General features: G+C 53.1%; 5 protein-coding genes across 7 annotated transcripts; 2 read left to right on the top strand and 3 right to left on the bottom strand.

The window, feature by feature from the left end:
• The first annotated feature begins 242 nt into the window (after window positions 1-242).
• Window positions 243-3,513, top strand: irf5 (interferon regulatory factor 5). Of its 3 annotated transcripts, none has more exons than XM_029825534.1 (8): window positions 243-588; window positions 1,160-1,346; window positions 1,424-1,449; window positions 1,523-1,550; window positions 1,773-1,931; window positions 2,087-2,476; window positions 2,542-2,660; window positions 2,737-3,513. In XM_029825534.1, the coding sequence occupies exons 1-8, from the start codon at window positions 415-417 to the stop codon at window positions 2,923-2,925; spliced, it is 1,272 nt and encodes a 423-aa protein (XP_029681394.1). In that variant the 5' UTR covers window positions 243-414; the 3' UTR covers window positions 2,926-3,513. The 3 variants fall into 3 exon arrangements, with proteins under 3 accessions (XP_029681394.1, XP_029681393.1, XP_029681392.1); XM_029825533.1 differs by having other exon boundaries at window positions 1,629-1,931; window positions 2,093-2,476; XM_029825532.1 differs by having other exon boundaries at window positions 244-588; window positions 1,629-1,931.
• tnpo3 (transportin 3) lies at window positions 3,263-12,152 on the bottom strand. The gene is made up of 23 exons (XM_029825503.1): window positions 11,894-12,152; window positions 11,171-11,371; window positions 11,024-11,097; window positions 10,778-10,934; window positions 9,961-10,104; window positions 9,700-9,875; window positions 9,485-9,623; window positions 9,250-9,396; window positions 9,069-9,176; window positions 8,840-8,931; window positions 8,620-8,759; window positions 8,351-8,542; window positions 8,168-8,259; window positions 8,021-8,097; window positions 6,333-6,393; window positions 6,109-6,249; window positions 5,707-5,823; window positions 5,528-5,622; window positions 5,307-5,463; window positions 4,232-4,399; window positions 4,034-4,146; window positions 3,850-3,946; window positions 3,263-3,738 (listed from the first exon to the last, which is right to left on the bottom strand). The coding sequence occupies exons 1-22, from the start codon at window positions 12,011-12,013 to the stop codon at window positions 3,886-3,888; spliced, it is 2,772 nt and encodes a 923-aa protein (XP_029681363.1). The 5' UTR covers window positions 12,014-12,152; the 3' UTR covers window positions 3,263-3,738; window positions 3,850-3,885.
• Window positions 12,153-15,239: 3,087 nt separating this feature from the next.
• atp6v1f (ATPase H+ transporting V1 subunit F) lies at window positions 15,240-16,943 on the bottom strand. Its single transcript, XM_011620340.2, has 3 exons — window positions 16,808-16,943; window positions 15,928-16,112; window positions 15,240-15,615 (listed from the first exon to the last, which is right to left on the bottom strand). The coding sequence occupies exons 2-3, from the start codon at window positions 16,083-16,085 to the stop codon at window positions 15,414-15,416; spliced, it is 360 nt and encodes a 119-aa protein (XP_011618642.1). The 5' UTR covers window positions 16,086-16,112; window positions 16,808-16,943; the 3' UTR covers window positions 15,240-15,413.
• On the top strand, window positions 16,193-17,488 carry lamtor4 (late endosomal/lysosomal adaptor, MAPK and MTOR activator 4). Its single transcript, XM_003978928.3, has 4 exons — window positions 16,193-16,457; window positions 16,530-16,613; window positions 16,827-16,944; window positions 17,030-17,488. The coding sequence occupies exons 1-4, from the start codon at window positions 16,455-16,457 to the stop codon at window positions 17,125-17,127; spliced, it is 303 nt and encodes a 100-aa protein (XP_003978977.2). The 5' UTR covers window positions 16,193-16,454; the 3' UTR covers window positions 17,128-17,488.
• A 96-nt stretch (window positions 17,489-17,584) lies between these two features.
• Window positions 17,585-19,825, bottom strand: LOC101079870 (ADP-ribosylation factor 4). Its single transcript, XM_003978926.3, has 6 exons — window positions 19,593-19,825; window positions 19,171-19,251; window positions 18,643-18,752; window positions 18,496-18,567; window positions 18,196-18,321; window positions 17,585-18,082 (listed from the first exon to the last, which is right to left on the bottom strand). The coding sequence occupies exons 1-6, from the start codon at window positions 19,657-19,659 to the stop codon at window positions 17,999-18,001; spliced, it is 540 nt and encodes a 179-aa protein (XP_003978975.1). The 5' UTR covers window positions 19,660-19,825; the 3' UTR covers window positions 17,585-17,998.
• Window positions 19,826-19,976: the final 151 nt, after the last annotated feature.

Genomic DNA, 19,976 nt, shown 5'->3' with positions numbered 1-19,976 from the left:
AGGTGTCCCCAGGTCTCCTCACGTGTCCCCAGGTGTCCCCAGGTGCATGAGTGCTGTCTGGAGAGTCTGAATTGAATCTGAGGTTGGCGCCACAGACGTGGCCCTTCAGGCCAGGTCGACCCTCCAGGGGAGCAGCTCCTCCCTGGCTCACTCTTTCAGGTTGTGGACAACCGCTGTGCTTTTATTTTGGAAATCTGAAGACTGCAGCTCATTCAGCCTAACAGGAAGTCGTTCCTGGGCGCTCACATGATGCCAGTTCCTCTAAACTAAATGTTTCTCACTTTGGCGCTTTGATGGTTTGTGTCGCTTCAGCGACTCAACGTGGAAGCTGCCGCGTTTAAGAGCGCACGTTTCCCAGGCCGCCCCTCAGTGATCCACGCCGTGATCCACGCCGTGGTCCACGCCGTGAGCACCATGAGCTTCCAGCCACGGAGGATCCGCCTGAAACCCTGGTTACTGGCTCAGGTGAACAGTGGCAGGTATCCTGGGCTGCAGTGGGTCAGTCAGGACCACCGACTCTTCCAGATCCCCTGGAAACACGCGACGCGGCACACGCCAGCATCAGAGGAGGAGATCACCATCTTCAAGGTCAGTGTCTGGCGGACGCCGGCCCACCTCTGACCTCACGTCCTGTCCTCACGCCTCATCGTTGACCCGTCCACCTGCTGACCAGGTGCAGTGGGTCGGCCGGTGCTTTGGGTTCTTTTTCTGATTCACAGCAGTGATAATTCGCAGTTTGAAAGTCAGTGAAAGAAGGAGGAAGTGTGACTTCCTCCAGCTTCTGGCTCTGATGTCACTTCCTCCTTTTCATTTCTGTCCTCAATGTGTCCATTTGTTCACTGGGTTTAAAGTCATCTTTCACCACCTTCACCGATAGATACGGTCCGAGATCAGTTCAGTTTGAGAGGAAGAGCCATCACATGACCTCCTGAACACAGAGCCCCTCCCCCACATACAAGAGCACCTGTCCTCCGTCCATACCTGGGTACCAGGTACCTGACCTGGACCCGGACATTAAAAGACCCGTCAAACATTAAAGCCGTTTCCTTCACCGTCCTTCAGTTTGCACTTGGTCACGTGGATCCTCGTGCCGTGCGCGTGCGCGTGCACGTGCCGTGCGCTGCGAGGGCGGACAGAACCGCTTGCTGCTCTTTTCCAGGCGTGGGCTCTGGAGACGGGCAAATACCAGGAAGGTGTGGATGAACCCGACCCGGCCAAGTGGAAGGCGAACCTCCGCTGTGCTCTGAACAAGAGCCGAGAGTTTCAGCTGAAATACGACGGAACCAAAGAGACGCCGGTCCACCCGTACAAGATCTACGAGGTCTGCGAGCAGCCCGGGAACGCCGGTGAGTGGGCGGGTGTGGGGGGGGCGGGACCGGGTCCCCAACCCAAACCCTTCACGCAGCGTTTGCTCCTGTTGCAGATGTTGGTGAGGAGGAAGACGAAGAGGTGAGAAACTCAAACTAAAAAGGAACCTTTGACTTTCCCCAACTGACCCGATTCGCTTCCTTCTTGCTGCCAGATGCCAAATCTGATGCACCTCACGATCGGTAAGTCCAAACTGGCGGTTCTGTCAGCGCTGCCTCGGGGGGCGGGGCCAGGCTTCATTCCTGCTGGTTGTTCTCTAGGCTCCGCCTCTAACAGCGCCTACCCAGCTGTGCCCGATGTCAGTCGCATCAGCCTGGGCACCGATGGCTCCTTTGGATCCCTCAGAGTGACCTCTGACCTCCCGTCCCAGATGGAGACCGACAGCAGCTTTGTTCCTTCCATAGAACCCCCCAACGGCCTCCAGGACTTCAGTGTTCTGCCGGCTCCTGCCTCCTCTGCCCTTCCTGACCCATTAGAATTGAGCACCATGGGGGACATCCAGAACCTGGTGCACGCTCAGAACCAGCAAACCTGCAAATATGACCTGCTGAGCAGCATCCCACGTGAGTCGGGTTCTTCGCCCACCACAACAGCTCAAGGTTCTGGCTGCTGGAACAGCAACCGGGCCTCCGCTGTTAGACAGGATCTCACTGTACTCCTGGTATTTCTTAATTAACCCGGTTCTGGTTCTCCGTCCTCATAAGAGACACTGCTGTAGTTACAGATCTAGACCTGAAGTTCCAGTACCGGGGCAGGATGATGGGCTCTCAGAATGTCAGTAACCCTCAGGGTTGCAGACTCTACTACGGACACATGGAACCCACCCCGGATCAGGTGGACCTGTTTGGACCCGTCACCCTGCAGCAGGTGCAGTTTCCTGGAACATCTGACATTCAGAACCACAAGCAGCGGCAGTACACAGAGACCGTGCTGGGGGCGCTGGAGCGCGGTCTGATCCTGGAGATCTGGGAGCAGGACATCTACGCCATGCGCCTCTGCCAGTCTAAGGTGTTCTGGTCTGGACCCGGCGTTCCAGAACAGGGCCCACCCAATCCCATGGAGCGCGAGGAGCGGGTCAAAGTCTTCAGCCTCAACCACTTTCTAGAAGGTGACGCTCACACGAGAGCAACACGAGTCCCAAAAAGCCGAGCTGACGTGAAGGTCCGTCCACAGGACTCATCAGGTTCCAGAAGGGCGACGCTCCAAACCCGCCGCCCTTCGAGATCTACTTCTGCTTCGGGGAGGACTGGCCCGACAGGAGGCCCAAAGAGAAGAAGCTCATCGTGGTCCAGGTCTGAGAACCAAAGACCAGGACGAGGACTCGTGTGGAGAACCCTGTAAGCAACCCCGCCTCCTCTTTCTCCTCAGGTGGTTCCGGTGGTGGCTCGGATCCTGACCGAGATGTTCTCAGGAGAACTCAACTGGTCCACAGACAGCGTCCACCTGCGGATCTCAAACCCCGACATCAAGGACCAGACGGTGGAGCAGTTCAAGGAGCTGCAGCGGCTCATGCAGAGCCAGAACATCACGGGACCCTGGACCCTGAACATCCCCTGAAGCCGGCGGCTCCTCCTGCCCCTCGTCTCTCCTTACCCCCCCCACAGGTCCAGGTCCCACCACAGGTCCTGGTTCCACCACAGGTCCAGGTCCCACCTCAAGTCCAGGTTCCACCACAGGTCCAGGTCCCACCTCAAGTCCAGGTTCCACCACAGGTCCAGGTCCCACCTCAAGTCCAGGTCCCACCACAGGTCCAGGTCCCACCTCAGGTCCAGGTTCCAGACGTTCCGCAGATGCTCGGCTCATCACGCCAGCGGGACGCGGGCGACGCCCACGCGGGCTCAACGGGCTGCTCTGATTGGCTCATGCTGTGTGTTGTTTACAAACAGAAGCAGACTCCATTTCTGTTGTTTTATTGTTTACAACAAGGCTACATCAGCGATGATGTCATGTGTCAGTCTCTGTCCTCATTACCCAGAGTTCTCTCTGTCTCACTTGGTGGAAAAACAAATAAAATTCGACCAGATTTAAAATGCCAAATCCTCCAGCTGTAGCCTGAGGCCAGGAGCATCATGGGAAATCTTTATATGGCACAGACAAAAAAAAACACGACCAAAGTCCCAAAAATAAATCTTCTTAAAAATGCTGGCCAGGCACATCCATCAATTCTTTACCGATGAAGGTCACTCGTCTTCATCGGTTCACTTGGTGAACCCGTCCAGAGCGCCACCTGCTGGACCAACAGGTGATGCTCAGGTGGCGCCGGGGCAGATGAGGGGCGAGGACGCGTCAGTGTCCCGGAGGGCTGCTCCACGTCCCCCATCCATCATCTTCATCCTCCTCGTCCTCCTCTGCACTTTTACAGCATTTTACCTGTCGGTCATCGAACAAAAGGAGCGTCACCACGGCAACAGGGACGGGCAGACCTGAGCAAGGTCAGGAGGACCGACTCGTCACCACGGAGACCACAAAGGTGCGGGTTACCTGGTGCCGAGTGATCCGTCATCGAGCAGGTCGCAGCTATCGGAACAGTCTGGTGAACTCTCTGATGGCCCAACACACCTGTTTACACTCCTCAGCACTGGGCAGCAAGCAGACACAGCCGTTACTATGGTTACCTGGGCCGCCCTGCCACGCGTGCGGGTCGCTCGGAGCCGGGCCGTCTCACCTGGTGACCTGTTTGTGGAAGTCGGTCAGCTGTTTGTGAGTCACAGTCATGGCGCCTCCCGACGTCTCTTTGGGTAACCCCTTCAGGGCGTGTTCCAGCCAGCGGCAGAACGTCTGAAACGGGCACAGGTGAGCGGCGCAGGTGAGCGGCGCAGGCGAGCGGCGCAGGCGAGCGGCGCAGGCGAGCGGTCATACTCACAGAGCGGTCAAACACCATGACCTCCCACAGCACCTCGGCCACGTCGGGCAGCGTGTAGGGCGGCAGGCAGAAGCAGCAGGAGTGCATCAGCTGGGTGATGAGCTGCTGCCCGTGCTGCTCCATGGCCTGACCAATCAGCTGCTTCCTCACCTCGAAGTCCTCCTCGTGCTGCAGGGACACCGCGGCACAGTTACAGCAACAGGAAACAGGAAGTTGTCGCAGCCACGCCCCAACGGTGGCAGTAACGCCAGTCCGGGGGGGGGGGGGGTTGGCGGCGAGGAGATTCCCCGACTGCTTGCTGCTATTTTAGCTTCTCAGAAGCCGTCCGGTCAGCTGTAACTGATCTGAGGCGCGTCGCATAAATAGGCGACCTCGCGACCTGAAGGCTCCTAAAACCAGACGCACGGGCGTAAATCAGCACCTGCCGCTGCTCTACACCCTTTACGCCCGCCGTCGCTAACTCCACACAAGGAGACCATCGTCTACCAGGTCAGGGGCGGTTTTGATCCAACCCACGTTAGCCATGTCAGTCACGTTAGCCGCGTTAGCCATGTCAGTCACGTTAGCCGCGTTAGCCATGTCAGTCACGTTAGCCGCGTTAGCCATGTCAGTCACATTAGCCGCGTTAGCCATGTCAGTCACGTTAGCCATGTCAGTCACGTTAGCCGCGTTAGCCATGTCAGTCACGTTAGCCGCGTTAGCCATGTCAGTCACGTTAGCCGCGTTAGCCATGTCAGTCGCGTTAGCCATGTCAGTCACGTTAGCCGCGTTAGCCATGTCAGTCACGTTAGCCGCGTTAGCCATGTCAGTCACGTTAGCCGCGTTAGCCATGTCAGTCACATTAGCCATGTCAGTCACATTAGCCGCGTTAGCCATGTCAGTCACGTTAGCCATGTCAGTCACGTTAGCCGCGTTAGCCATGTCAGTCACATTAGCCATGTCAGTCACATTAGCCGCGTCAGTCACGTCAGTCGCGTCAGCCTCGTCAGTCGCGTTAGCCTCGTTAGCCTCGTCAGTCGCGTTAGCCCCGCCCCGCCCCGCCCCTGGTGGGTCGGGTGTGACCCGACCAACTCACGTCGTTGGCGACTCCAGAGTGGATCAGGTCTCGGACGAACTTCATGACGCTGCAGTTGGCGTCCCGGTGGTCTAGTGAGGTGGCGGCGATGGCGCACTGGATGATGTGAACGATGATGCTGCTGCTGAGCAGCGTGATGGGACTCCTCTGCACGAACCTGACGCAGACACAGGTGTCACACGTCTGAGGGGCCTCTGCTGGGCGGGGCTCTGCGCACTCACCTGGTGGCCAGCCGGAACAGGTCGTCCACGGTGTCGGGATGGTTCCTCAGCCCGTTCTGCTGCTCCAGCAGCTGGAAGGTCGGCATGCACAGAGCCTGGAGAAGGAAAAGGTCCTGGTGAGCTCCAGGTGCGGCGCTGCCACGAGGACACGAGGACACGGAACCAGCAGCTCCACCCACCTTCAGCATGTCCAGCAGCCCCTGCCTGCAGCCCTCCTCCATCCCATACTCGTCCACCAGGATGCTGCCCAGGTACAGGAAGCAGGAGTGTGGATACACCTGGTACACACTCACCATCTGAGAGACACACACACACGCAGACCCACGCACACACACACACACACACCCACACACGCACACACACACCCACACAGACCCACACACGCAGACACACACACACGCAGACACACACACACGCAGACACACACACACACACACACACCCGCAGACACACACACACACAGACACAGACACACACACACCCGCAGACACACACACACACACACAGCCCCACACACACCCGCACAGACGGTTCACCCTCTCTGTCGACCTCAGATGAAGCTCAGTCCAAACGTGTCTCACCTGAGTGACGAGCGGCTGCAGCAGGGAGGCGGAGCCTTTCCCGACGCATCGAACTGCAAACCTGAGACAGCGACAACATCTCTCCACGATCCTGTTATCAGCCTGATGAGTGTTGAGCGTTTGTGAGAGAACTGGCCAGATCTACAGGTGAAGCACAGGGAATGCGGTGAGATGTTCCACAGACAGGTCACAACATTCCAATCAAGAGAGTTTGGGAACTTTACCTCCTGGATGACCTTCTGACAGGGGTGAGACTGTCCGTTCTCCACGATGGGGTTTGTGTGTCTGAAACAGGTGAACACAGGTGAACACAGGTGAACCAAACAGGTGAACACAGGTGAACCAAACAGGTGAACACAGGTGAACACAGGAGAACCGAACAGGTGAACACAGGAGAACACAGGTGAACACAGGTGAACCAAACAGGTGAACACAGGAGAACACAGGTGAACACAGGAGAACACAGGAGAACACAGGTGAACACAGGTGAACACAGGAGACGACAGGAAACAGGTGAACACAGGAGAACCGAACAGGTGAACACAGGAGAACACAGGTGAACACAGGTGAACCAAACAGGTGAACACAGGAGAACACAGGTGAACACAGGAGAACACAGGTGAACACAGGAGAACACAGGTGAACACAGGAGAACACAGGTGAACACAGGTGAACACAGGTGAACACAGGAGAACACAGGTGAACACAGGAGAACACAGGTGAACACAGGAGAACACAGGTGAACACAGGAGAACACAGGAGAACACAGGTGAACACAGGAGAACACAGGAGAACCGAACAGGTGAACACAGGAGAACACAGGTGAACCACAGGTGAACACAGGTGAACACAGGAGAACACAGGTGAACACAGGAGAACCGAACAGGTGAACACAGAAACACAGGAGAACACAGTGAACACAGGTGAACAGGTGAACACAGGAGAACTGAACAGGTGAACCAAACAGGTGAACACAGGAGAAACAGGAGAACAGAGGAGAACACAGGTGAACAGGTGAAGGAACAGGAAACACAGGTGAACACAGGTGAACACAGGAGAACACAGGTGAACACAGGTGAACACAGGAGAACACAGGTGAACACAAGAGGAACACAGGAGAACACAGGGTGAACACAGGAGAACACAGGAGAACACAGGTGAACCGAAGAGGTGAACACAGGAGAACACAGGTGAACACAGGAGAACACAGGTGAACACAGGAGAACACAGGTGAACACAGGAGAACACAGGAGAACACAGGAGAACACAGGAGAACCGAACAGGTGAACACAGGAGAACACAGGAGAACACAGGTGAACACAGGAGAACACAGGTGAACACAGGAGAACACAGGAGAACACAGGAGAAACACAGGAGAACACAGGAGAACACAGGAGAACACAGGAGAACCGAAGAGGTGAACACAGGAGAACACAGGAGAACAGAGGAGAACACAGGAGAACCGAACAGGTGAACACAGGAGAACACAGGAGAACACAGAACACAGGAGAACACAGAACACAGGAGAACACAGAACACAGGAGAACACAGGAGAACCGAACAGGTGAACCAAACAGGTGAACCAAACAGGTGAACCAAACAGGAGAACACAGGTGAACACAGGAGAACACAGTGTGAACGGAAGAGGTGAACAAAGGAGAACACAGGAGAACACAGGAGAACACAGGAGAACACAGGTGAACACAGGAGAACACAGGTGAACACAGGAGAACACAGGTGAACAAAGGTGAACACAGGAGAACACAGGAGAACACAGGTGAACACAGGTGAAACCCCCCCCCCCCCCCCACAAAGAGGCCAGACTGGACTGCTGGGGGACTTCCCATGATGCCTTGGGCACCAGCTGTTCACCTGTGGCCCTCACCGGCCCGCCTCCCCCAGCGGGACTCACCTGAAGATCACGGCCAGCCGGTCCAGCCAAATTGTCGGATCGGCCGATTTTCCATTTGCGGATTCTTCGGCCAGAAGCTGAAAAAAACGCCAGCGCGTCAGTTAAAGGACCCAGATGTTCCTCAAGAAGCCAGAAATGGCGCCTGACCTTCTTCAGAGCCAGAACCTGAACGGCACACAGGTCGCTGAGACATTCTGCAATCTTCTCCAGAGGGAGCCGAGCCAGGACGAGCGCCGTACCTGCACAGGTGAGACACAGACAGGCCAGATGCACCCCTGAGCTCTGAAGACAGACGGACACAGGTGCTCAGGTGCACAGGTGCTCCGGTACCTTTGAGCAGACCCACAGCGGCCTCGGTGGACAGTGCAAAGGAGTCGAGGGCGCGAGCGATGTCCAGGAGGCCCTGGAAGTGCTGGGTCATGTGATCCCTGCACACGGAGCAGATGTTGTGGATGGCTTTAGCGGCTGCTGACGCCAGGGGCTTCTCACGGAGGCCTTTCATCAGGTAGTTCAGCACCGGGTCTGCACACAAACACAGAACGTGACAGAAGGCCCGTCCAGGCCCGGACCGCTGCCCTGGGGGGGACTCGGAACCGTACCGAGGAACCTGGGGTTCCTGTCGACGACCTCGCTCATCTCCCCGACCAGCTCGATGCTGGTGAAGCGGACCGCGATGTGGACGTTCTCCGGAAGAAGAACCACCTGCTGCAGAACCTCAGACAGGGTCGGGTTGTTCTCTCTGAAAAACAAAGCCATCCCAGGGGCTCAGAACCAGGACCACAGGAGCCCTCCGCCCTCCCTGGGGGGAGCGGTACTCACGGGTCGACACTCTTAGCGATGGCAGCCATGATGAAGAGAACGGCCTCGGTCACCTCCCAGGACGGGTTCACCTCCTTCAGCGTGGAGTACAACTGCCAACAGAGGTGAGGGGTTAACTGGGTCACCTCCTGAGCTCTGGTCCTGGCACCAGGGCCAGCACCAGGGCCGGCACCAGGGCCAGCACCAGCCTCTGCTCCTGGAACCATCACGAGGACCAGACAGATGGTACCTGAGAGAAACACTCCATGGAGCCAACCAGGAAGATCACGTCTTTCACCAGGTCCGACACTCTCATCCGGAACTCTCCGAAGTCGTCCGTGTCCTCTGGGATTCCGTCCTGTTTGGTGAGAAGAGCCGACGTTATCAGGGAAGGCGAGAACCTGACAGAACAGGGCCGGAGCGGGTCGTACGTGGTCGGGGTCCAGCTGACAGTGCCGGGCTAAGCAGTGCAGGAGTCTCTGGATGTACGGCCTGAAGATGCCGTTCAGAGCCGCATCACTGGTCTTGTACAGATGTTCTCCGAGGCGGTACCAGAAGTTAAAGGAGATCTCCACCACCTGGATCAGAGGAGAGCCGTGTGAAAAGGGGCTTCGTGAAGAACCTCCAGGTCAACCAGGTTTTGTGGGTCTGCCGGAGGTTCTCTACCTCATACTGGGGATGTCCAGCACAGATGAGCAGCAGCTCCAGAGTCCTCAGGTCACCCATCCCCTGACCTGGACTTCTGACGGTGGTCTCTAAAAAGGTCTCACAGAGTTCTGTGAAGATCCTGCAGTAGTTCAAGACCCTGACGGCAGAAAGAGAGACAAGAGCGGTGACATGAGCAGGTGTCCAACCACAACCTCCCCCGTGGGCGTCCTCACTTGTCCAGATCTTCTCGGGCCACGGCCATGTGATAGGCTGTTTCCAGAGTCAGGACCCCCTGAAAGAGCTGCAGGGCCAAAGCCACGTTGGTGTCCACATTCTCTATTGCGTAAAGAGCTGAGCAGACGCAGTCCGACGCCGCCTCGTGAAGGTTGGTGGAGGTTTCATCCCTCTGCTGTGAGGAGAAGCATGGAAGCGGGTCAAAGGCGGCTTAAACAGCCATCAACACCTACTCCAGACCCACAAAGAGGAACCCTCACCAGGACTTGGAACAGGACCATGAGCAGCTGGTTACTGGCCATGAAGTTACTGTCCAGGACCCCGAGGTTGAACCAGCTGCTCAGACAGCGGAACACCTTGATGAACATCTTCTCATCACTGCCCGTTTTCTCCACACAGGATGTCTACAACACACAAACACACAACAGGGACAATCAGAAGAGGCTCCTGAAGGGCCGCGGAGCTGATCCGGGTCCCCGATCCGGGTCCCCGATCCGGGTCCCCGGTGCCGCCTCGCTTCTGGGACGTCCTGAGACGCAGCGCCGCGTCGGCCCAGCGCCCATGCAGGCCGCACGGCGGCCATTTTAGTTCGGCCAGCACGTTACCCATCGTTTCAGGCACGTTTGAGGTCGGTCTCACGGCAGTCGTAGAACTTCCTGCCTGTTTTCCTGATTCGGATCTGGAACCGTCCGTTTCCATCATCAGAAACATGGAAACCATCAAAGAGAAGACAAACGGGGCTGATTTGAGTCAAGCGGAATGTCTTCACGGACCGGTCCAACACCAAAGATCAAAGCTTCCGCTGCCCTCTCATCAGCGTTCTGCAGGGGCAGTTACGCTCCTTCTAAATGCCCCAAACAGGGCCGCTGCTCAGCGGGGTTCATCGACAACAGACAGGAAGCTGCCAGAGCGGAGACGCCACGCGTACGTCTGACAAATGTTCCCCCAGCTCCTTTAGGAGGACCACAAACATGAGCAATCCATCACATCTGGACCTGAAAACTAAAATTTCAATCATCTGGACCAACGTCGCTGCGACGTGGAGGTCACATATCAGAGACAGGAAGTGTTTCTAACCAGTAATGTGACCACGGTGCTCGAGTAATACGCAAGATCCTCAATTATTTCTGTCCTTCGATTGGCTCCAATCCGTAGAGATCTACTGTGGACTTCTTCTGGTAGAACTGTGAGGATCTCTATGAGGAACGGCATGGAGGTGATGTCACTGTTGTACCTGAGGGGGCGGAGACAGACAGCAGCCACCGTCAGCGTTCAGGTAACACCTGGACTGCAAGTGTAAGCAGAAGAATTCCCAGATCTTACTTCTCTATGAGGGTGTGAACACTTCCTTTCCAGGAGGCCATCTGAAGCGCCAGATCTGCGATGGCCAGCGCCAGCTGAGGAGAGGAGACGCCACAGATTAGGGAGCCACAGAAGGAGCGAGTTCTAGCAGAAGCTAACCGGGCCCACCTGTGTGACGATGATGGGCGACAGGTCTTTCAGGTTCTGGATGTGGGTCAGCAGAGAATCTCGCAGTGCGTTGTGGGTTTCAGGCGGCAGCTCGTAGAAGGAGGTTTGGATTTTCATCTTCATTGTCTGAGCAGCAAAATAACAGGACTCCACATCCTGTTTCAGCTGCAGCAGCTGGTCCGAGACCTCCCAGGCATACATCTGAACACAAGGTGTATGACAGCTCAGCTGAGCCGAACACAGCAGCCATCGAAAGTTCGGAACCCACATTTAGAACCAAGCCCGTGGTCCAGTGGGTCTCATAGAAATGCAACACTTTAAAGAGCATCTTTGATAGAAGCAACAACTTAATAGCAGAAGTAAAACAACCTGCAGGGTTCTGGGAGAAACTTCAGCATTAAAGTGATCTGTCTGGTGAACTGTTTGATTTACGCAGGTCAGTAACACGCCAGACTCCCCCGCGCACTTTAAACAACAGGTTCTGGACATAAGAAGCTCAATAGGAAGCTAACATGTTGTTTTGCTCCACTCAGTTAGCTATTTTAGCTTAGCTTCGTATCTACCCTGCGGCCCTTCTGAGACTGCGCAGACCTCCCAGCCTGTAGTTCTACAACAAGACAGAAATCAAAATGATCCGGTTCGGGTTTAGATCCGGTGAGAACATATGTTCCAACTTCAGAGCCACCCATCCGCATGCCTACACCAGCCCTCTCCCATATTTACCGATCTCTGGAGCTCCCCAAGCCACACCGAGGCTCGTTCTTTCCCGGCCGGGTCCGGGTCGTGATACAAGGCCTGAATAGCCTGGTAAACCAGGGCCAGGCTCGGTTTGCCCCCCTCCATGGTTCAGCTCAGAAACGGGACTGCGATGAGACAGAAAAATAACGACAAAAACTGACTTGAAAGAATCCTACACAGCAACCGCCATCTCGCAGAGATCCCTTCGTGTAACTTTCAATACCCGCCGAAAGGAAACGAGTGACCCAACATTAGTTCCGCGCAGCGTCAGCGACTCCTCAGTAAGCGAGGTCGCTATTGGCTGCGCAAAAAGTCGCGAAATGACGTCATTATCTAATTTGCATAGTTGTTCGTTTGAACGTTCTTGTAATGGCGAGAGAAAAGAATTAATAAATTTTTTTTAAAAAACCTCGAATGTGTTTTGAACCGTAAATAAACGTTTTAAATACAGTTTACTTTTCAATAATTTTTTTTTGCCAATCTAGGAGTAGAAGCAACACTCGCCTAAAATTTAAAATATTCAACTTTTCATGTGAATTCGCGAGCTGAGAGGACTTTTGTGCAACCGAGTGCACCTCAACAATATAACACAGGAGCCATCAAAATAATCAAGATAAAAAGTTAGACGGACATACACGGAGCATTATATTATAAACGGTAACAATATTTATAACTGTCGTAATTACTGCTAACAGTAACGGTGGTGATGACCTACATAATACAGAGGTCAGTCAATGTCAATAATCCCTATTGGTAATATCAGCGTTAATACCAGCGCCACAGAAACACCCAGATCAGTCGAGCTGTGTGTCTTCGGGACCACTGCAGCTTTCAGAGGACAACTGATGGACAACACTTTATTCTGTAAGTGTTTAGGAGCTCATCTGGTTATTGATGATCAGTTTGAGCAGTTATGAACCATAGCTCTTATCACGATGACATTTGAAAGGTTACCCAAATATAATAATGAAGATCATTGATCAGTATTGCTGCTCAGTGATCAGAACAGTGGTAGAATGGATGACAAGAGAAACACTAACAAACAGGAGAAAATTAAATAAAGACAAGGAGAAAATGTTGACTTTGAGATCAAACCCAGAGAAAATGAGCCAGTGGAAACAATCGTTACCTTCACGAATTTAATGATTATAAAGCAGCTCTAGAATTTCTAAAAGGGTAATAAGATTGAACAGATCAGAGATCTTATCTTAATCATGTCCAATTATTGTGATAATACACTGATCAATGAAAAACCCTGACTCAACAGGTCATGGAGCTCAGTGATTGGATGGTCTTTGCCGCGGTGCATTCTGGGACGTGTAGTACCTGGAAGTGTTTCCCACCACCCTGTAGGACTGGGTTGGACACCCCTGGTGTAACACCAGTGGACTAACATCTCCCATGATGCATTTCAGCAAATGCCATCCATTCACAGAGTATATGATCGGCTCTGTAGACGATGATGATGATAATAATGATGATGATGAGGATGATGTCATACAGCTGACAGCCGCCTCCTCTCACTTCCTTCCATTACCCAAAGGGTTGGTAGTTTCATCACCAGCTGTCTCATCTCCGCCCTGCAGGCGGTTAGAGAGGTCGGTCACGATGCAGGTGGAGAAGATGCAGCCCCGTGTCATGGGACGCCGGCTGTGAGGGAGACAGGTCACAGTGTCAGCAGAGAGAGGGAGACAGGTGCAGGTGGGCAGAGAGAGAGACAGGTACAGGCAAGCAGAGAGAGAGAGAGAGAGACAGGTACAGGCAAGCAGAGAGAGAGAGAGAGACAGGTGCAGGTGGGCAGAGAGAGAGACAGGTACAGGCAAGCAGAGAGAGAGAGAGAGAGACAGGTACAGGCAAGCAGAGAGAGAGAGAGACAGGTACAGGCAAGCAGAGAGAGAGACAGGTGCAGGTGGGCAGAGAGAGAGACAGGTACAGGCAAGCAGAGAGAGAGAGAGAGAGACAGGTACAGGCAAGCAGAGAGAGAGAGAGAGACAGGTACAGGCAAGCAGAGAGAGAGACAGGTGCAGGTGGGCAGAGAGAGAGAGAGAGAGAGACAGGTACAGGCGGGCAGAGAGAGAGAGAGACAGGTACAGGCAAGCAGAGAGAGAGACAGGTACAGGCAAGCAGAGAGAGAGAGGGAGAGACAGGTACAGGCAAGCAGAGAGAGAGACAGGTACAGGCAAGCAGAGAGAGAGACAGGTGCAGGTGGGCAGAGAGAGAGAGAGAGAGAGAGAGAGAGACAGGTACAGGCAAGCAGAGAGAGAGATGTCTGGGAGTCTGGGAGGGAAGGAGGGATGGGGAGATTGGGCGAGACAGGTGTGTGAGTGTGTGTGTGTGTGTGTGTGTGAAAACATATATTCAGAGAGAGAGGGTAAGACAGGTGGTGAGACAGGTATGGAGAATGAAAGCAGACTGAACCTGACTGGACAGAACGTACTCAGTTCTAGGAGATTCCATGTGGAACCTGCAGAAGAGAAGAGAGTTATTGTCGTCTTCTTCTCTGAATCAGTGTGTAAACAGGTGACGTGTTACTGGTTACTGGTTATGTGTTACTGGTTACAGGTTATGTGTTACTGGTTACTGGTTATGTGTTACTGGTTACAGGTAACGTGTTACTGGTTACAGACGATTACTGACAGCAGCGAGATGTTCTGCAAACCCTCCACATGTTGGTGAGAATCAAACCTGCAAAACAGGCAGTAAAAGACATTTGACCACGATGCAGCTGTTCCAGCTGTGCAGGCTGCAGATGTTTGGTTGGTGGCTGCACCAAGGTTGGTCTCCTGAGCTGATGTTTGATGAGAGGAACCTCTGAAGCTCGACAGCGTCATGGACGTGACTCACCTGGTGGAATTCTCCTCCCGACTCATGAACCTCTGAAAGCGTCCAGCTTCCTCACTGCTGCCAACAGGAAACAGAAACCAGTTTCCTGCCATGTTCCTCTGCCTGTGAGCATGTTCCCGACTACAGATCTCACCTGCCATTATGGGAAGGAGGAAGAACAGCAGCAGAAGTCACCATCATCGTCGCCATGGTGACGAGTGCGAAGGTCTGAAGTGGCACCATCTCCTCGGGCATCAGACTGGCGGTGCTCACGCCTTCACACTGGTTTTATACTGCTGCTGCCTTCAAGGTCCCAGTCAGCTAAAGCTTCTCCAAACACCAGCCCTCATCCTCTGAAGGTCAACGCTGTTTACTCTGGCAATGCAACCACGGGACCCCTGCTGACCTCTGACCTCACACTGTGACGTCATCACCGAAGTGTTTATCTATTCACAGCATGTCTCCTGTCAGGGGACTTTTATTCTGGAATTAACTGAAGCAGAAGGTCACAATCATGTCTTTTATTGTCCTCAACATCTTTATAAGTTAACATCAGAAAAACAAGATTTTCCACGTGTCACATCGAAACTACCACGACGAGAAAAGTCACAGGACACAACAAAACCCCAGGTCAGGGACACTTGAGCTCATCACATCTGTAAACATGTGGTGTTTGGACAGATTATCGGAAGTCCTCGGCGGAGAACATGCCCTTGGCTCGCCGGAGGATGGAGTCCTTGGACGCGTCATACGGATGCTCTTTAGATGGGATCTCCAGCACGGCAGGAATGGACTGCATGTGCGCGTCGATGGCGTGGCGGATCATTTCAGCGATGAACTGGTTTATCAGAATGATGCCGATGTCACTGCGAGCCAAGAAGCTCCTGGAGGGAGGAACAGGAAGTCAACGGGAAGTTAGCTTTGCGAGAGACTTCAATCAAAAGCATCAACTTTTTCAACTGTCAGTTAAATATCAACCATCTTTGAGTCACTGAAATCAATTACGAACGAATAAATCAGAATAATCAGAACGAATAAAACCAGTAAAGAGCCTGACTAAAATGTCAGCTTTGCTTCTGTCGTCAGCTCAAAAGTCCCATTCATCGTTTAAATAATCCACGTTTCTATGGTAACATATTGTTTCTAGATATTGACGAAGAGCATGTTCTGACGGGTCCGATGATGGCGCTTCTCACTTAAAGGTCTCCTCGATCTCCGTGATGCTGGTGTCCTTCTCCACCACCAGGAAGTTCGGCTTGCGGTTCTTGTTCAGTTCGCCGATTCCTCCGAGCAGGAAGCCCGTGCACGTGTCCTCGTCCCCGATAACAGCGATCAGTTTCCCGCGGCCGGCCATCACGAGCTTCAGACGCCAAAATTTCACCTCAGAACGACAAAAGAGTTTAGCTGTTAGCTAACGGAGGCTCGCGATCACGTGAGGAGATCAGCTGACCGACACTTCCGCCCGAGTTACGCAAAGCGCGACGGGATCGCGCCCCCACCGGAAACGAGCCTTTCATCTCGCTGACGACCTCATTATATCAAAGCCATTAATTACTGAGTGAAGCGACACATGTCGTGTTGGAGGGACACACATGTCCTGTTCCGTGACCGTCTGCAAAGCAACTCTTAGATTTCCGACAGCACGCAAAGGCATCAGTCACGTGAAACAACGACGAACCGAAGCGAGACAAACGAAGAAGAAGAGGAAAGAGGAAGAAGAAGAATGGTGAGTTTGGTTTGAACAGTTTTGTTGACGGCCTTTATTCAAAGCTCCACAATGATGGTCCTTATGTCTCAGACCACCGCGGTGCTGACCTCGGGTCTGGAGCGGATCCCGGACCAGCTCGGGTACCTGGTCATCAGTGAGGACGGAGTTCTGGCGGTGAGTGTGCAGATTATGTTTGTTTACAGGATCAGACTTCCGTCCTCGTCCGGTCCGGCTGCCACATGCGCGAGACCACAGGTGACCGGGCGCTTCCATGGTTCTTTACCGTGGGCTCACGTGACGTTTATTAAGGGAAGAGGGAGGGTTTGGAGGGTTGGAGGTCCAGTGTGACCCGTCCACCGTGTTCTCACCTGTGGTTCTGGTCGTTAGTCTGCAGGTGAGCTAGAGAACGATGAAAACACTGCAGCTGTGATGATGCAGATGGTCCGAACGGCCAGTCGATTTCGGCTACCTGGATCAGCTGATCCGTCCTTCAAACGCATGTCAGGTGAGTCGCCTCGCGCATGTCCCCGAGACTAACGCACAGGTGCGTGTCTTACCTGGACTCAGCTGTTTGTCACGTGTCTCCACAGTTGTCCTGGAAGATTTCGTTTATGTGGTGACAGTTTCTGCTCAGAAAGTCTTTGTTGTCAAACGTCAGAACAACCAGCACGAACCAATCGGAGTGTAGCGAACCGGAAGTGAGGTGGCGTCGATGAAGACGGAAACAACGGACCAGGGTTCTTATTCGCGTTTGGACCGATGGGATAAAGGACAGCGTGAAGTTAAAGTATTTAAAGTTGCTCCTGAATCTCACACTATATCCGCGTCGCGGTGACAGCGCCACCTACAGTCCGGCTCGTTTCTGCGTTCTTTTTAATCCTTCAACTCTGGGGTGTTCTTCTGTTTCAGATCGAATCCATGTGAGTTTTCCTTAAGTTTAAAGTTGTCTGTTCAGTAAAAACAGGTTTGGCTTTTTGTAGAAATTTTGAAGAATTTTTCTTCAAGAAGTTTCTCATTAAATAAAGGTTCACAATGTTACGTTTCCAAAACAGACAAGAGCATTTTCTCCAGACAACCAAAGCTGTACAAAGTGAGTGAAATGGATCAGAACCGACACGTTTCAACAGGTCCACCCTGGCAACAAGTGACAGAAATAAGAAAACTTTATTGCATCATCGTCTTTGCGTTGTCACATCATTAGGGAATGATGAGGCCTTCAGGGTCTGCTCTGTGGAATCAGCCGTCACAACTCTACTAACTCCTTCCTTCAACCCGACCCTCCCACAGGTGCACTTCACCTGTGAACTTCTGGCCCTACTCTTCCACAACATCTGGTCACAAACTTGAGTTAAAACATGCGGATTTAAAAAAAAAAAAAAAAAAAATCTGCAGGAAGAAGAGGGGGGCTGATGGGAAATCAAAGTAAAGTCAGAGTCCATGACATCACTTCCTCCTACAGACACATTTATAATTTAAAAAAAAGTCCTTTTAATTGTGGCTCCTCTCAGTTTATCTGCACCCCGGCAAGTGAGTCAGTCTTCAGGTCTGCAGGCGCTGGTCTATTTGGCGAGCTCGTTGGACAGCCAGTCCAGCCCCTCGTACAGGCCGGTACCCTGGGTGGCACAGGTGGCCTGGACGTACCACTGAGGAGACAAGACATCAGGTCAGACGCAGCAAGCCTCAAACACTCCGTGTTCCCACAGGCGCCTCACGCCTGCGGCAGCATGGTTCTGGAGGGCCCGCCGTGTGTTCTTACGGTTCTACTCCTCAGGCTGTGCAGACCCAGTTTGTCAGTCAGTTCGCTCACTCCCATTGCGTTGGGAAGGTCCTGTTTGTTAGCAAACACCAGGATAACGGCGTCTTTCAGCTCGTCCTCTTGGACCTGATGACATCATGGACACGAAGGGTCATGTGACTGTTCAACAGCTGGACTATGACTACTTCCTGTCTGATTTCCTTTTGAGAACAAGCTTATTCTGCAATCACAGATTTTTCCTAGTTTAACATCAAAATGTTGGGCATGTGAGGCGGGCTCGGACCCAGCCGTGTAACTCACCATCTTTGACAGCTCGTCAGCAGACTCCGCCACTCGCTCTCTGTCATTACTGTCCACGACAAAGATCAGACCCTGAAACACATCAGGGAGGTCAGAGGTCAGCGCACCGTGTGTGTACTGCAGGCCCTGGGGGTTCTGGTTCCCTACCTGTGTGTTCTGATAGTAGTGTCTCCACAGAGGTCGGATCTTGTCCTGGCCGCCCACATCCCAGACTGTGAAGCAGATGTTCTTGTACTCGACCGTTTCCACATTAAAGCCTGAAATATTGTTCATTTATGTCAAACAAACATCTTCTTATCCAGTAAAGGAACACATGCAGGGTTCTGTGAGGGTTCTGTGTTCTATAGTTCAGACACACTTGGGTCACATCTGCATGTTAGCAACAGCCGTCATGAGCGTGAAGCCTGGTGGGTCCACAGACACAGTGCTGGGAAATTCAAATGTAATTGTAGGAATCAGGCAGCAGAACATTGTGGAGGTGAGCAGAGTTGGTCTGGGAGCAGCAGGCGGTGGAACCCGGGCCTGCAGAAGCTTGGCTGTCGGGTCCACTGCCATCAAGATGACTTTATGCACCAACAGCTGTTTACTGATGAGGACCCAGAAGGTCAGGCTGTTCACAATCATCACAGCGACACCAAACTGTTCCCCTCAGGTGTGTTATAGATGCTTTATTACCGATAGTCGGGATAGTGGTGACGATCTCTCCGAGCTTCAGTTTGTACAGGATCGTCGTTTTTCCAGCTGCGTCCAAACCCACTGAAACATCAAGTTTTACTGTTAGTAACAATATGATCCTTTGGTTTTACCCACTTTGACAGTATTTTACTTGTAGTCAACCCGTTAACCTTCAGCTGGCAGGCGGCAACATCTCCCCATCACCCCGTTGTTTAGGAGCGTTAGCGTGGAGTGGCTAACTGCATTAGCTATCATTCAGACCACGCTCGGTGTTAAACCCGGACTTTAAGTTCATTCAAAAAAGACCACAGCACACACACTTCTAAATCATCAACCCGAACAAACCCACCCCAGTTCACAGCCCCCCCCCGCCTCGATGGGTGCCCCGTTAGCCAGACAGCAGTTAGCATGAAGCCGCTCACCCATCAGTATCCTCATCTGCTTCTTTCCGAACAGCCTGGAGAACAAAGACGAAATCGTCAGACCCATTTTAGCTGTGCAATCCGGTTCGGTGGCCGGGGGTCTACAAGCTCAGCGGGGCGGATGTCAGACGTTTTTGTGGACGAGGTTGCTGAGAGAGAAAAGAAGAGAGCGGCAGGCGACGGTTCCAGAGGGCGCAGCTCCTCCTCGGTGCCACGTCCAGGCCAACGCGGAATAAATGACGTCATCGTTTGAAAAAACTTTATTTGCGAAGAAGAAATTCAAACCTTCTAATTCGTCAGGAAAACAACAGCACAGCTTGACTTTGATGTAGTCCCTTTTTGTGAGATGAGACGTTACGAGCTTTGAAAAAGTTGTTTGTCAAT

The sequence above is a fragment of the Takifugu rubripes genome, chromosome 18 (assembly GCF_901000725.2).
Source record: "Takifugu rubripes chromosome 18, fTakRub1.2, whole genome shotgun sequence".
Classification (NCBI taxonomy): Eukaryota; Metazoa; Chordata; class Actinopteri; order Tetraodontiformes; family Tetraodontidae; genus Takifugu; species Takifugu rubripes.
Note: the sequence above shows the minus strand (reverse complement) of the source record. Positions and strands in the feature narration are given on the sequence as shown.

Coding starts and splice junctions, on each gene's coding strand:
- irf5 (XM_029825532.1), top strand. CDS start 415: ATGAGCTTCCAGCCACGGAGGATCCGCCTGAAACCCTGGTTACTGGCT. Junction 1,450..1,522: donor GTGAGGAGGAAGACGAAGAG/GTGAGAAACTCA, acceptor TCTTGCTGCCAG/ATGCCAAATCTGATGCACCT. Junction 2,661..2,736: donor AGAAGCTCATCGTGGTCCAG/GTCTGAGAACCA, acceptor CTTTCTCCTCAG/GTGGTTCCGGTGGTGGCTCG.
- tnpo3 (XM_029825503.1), bottom strand. CDS start 12,013: ATGGAGGGGGGCAAACCGAGCCTGGCCCTGGTTTACCAGGCTATTCAG. Junction 9,624..9,699: donor GCCCGAGAAGATCTGGACAA/GTGAGGACGCCC, acceptor TTCTGCCGTCAG/GGTCTTGAACTACTGCAGGA. Junction 8,098..8,167: donor AGGTTCTGGCTCTGAAGAAG/GTCAGGCGCCAT, acceptor CGTTTTTTTCAG/CTTCTGGCCGAAGAATCCGC.
- atp6v1f (XM_011620340.2), bottom strand. CDS start 16,085: ATGGCCGGCCGCGGGAAACTGATCGCTGTTATCGGGGACGAGGACACG. Junction 15,616..15,927: donor GAGATCGAGGAGACCTTTAA/GTGAGAAGCGCC, acceptor TCCTCCCTCCAG/GAGCTTCTTGGCTCGCAGTG.
- lamtor4 (XM_003978928.3), top strand. Junction 16,614..16,826: donor GTGAGGACGGAGTTCTGGCG/GTGAGTGTGCAG, acceptor TCTGGTCGTTAG/TCTGCAGGTGAGCTAGAGAA. Junction 16,945..17,029: donor GTCCTTCAAACGCATGTCAG/GTGAGTCGCCTC, acceptor GTGTCTCCACAG/TTGTCCTGGAAGATTTCGTT.
- LOC101079870 (XM_003978926.3), bottom strand. CDS start 19,659: ATGGGTCTGACGATTTCGTCTTTGTTCTCCAGGCTGTTCGGAAAGAAG. Junction 18,568..18,642: donor ACTACTATCAGAACACACAG/GTAGGGAACCAG, acceptor GATGTGTTTCAG/GGTCTGATCTTTGTCGTGGA. Junction 18,083..18,195: donor ACAGCCTGAGGAGTAGAACC/GTAAGAACACAC, acceptor TTGTCTCCTCAG/TGGTACGTCCAGGCCACCTG.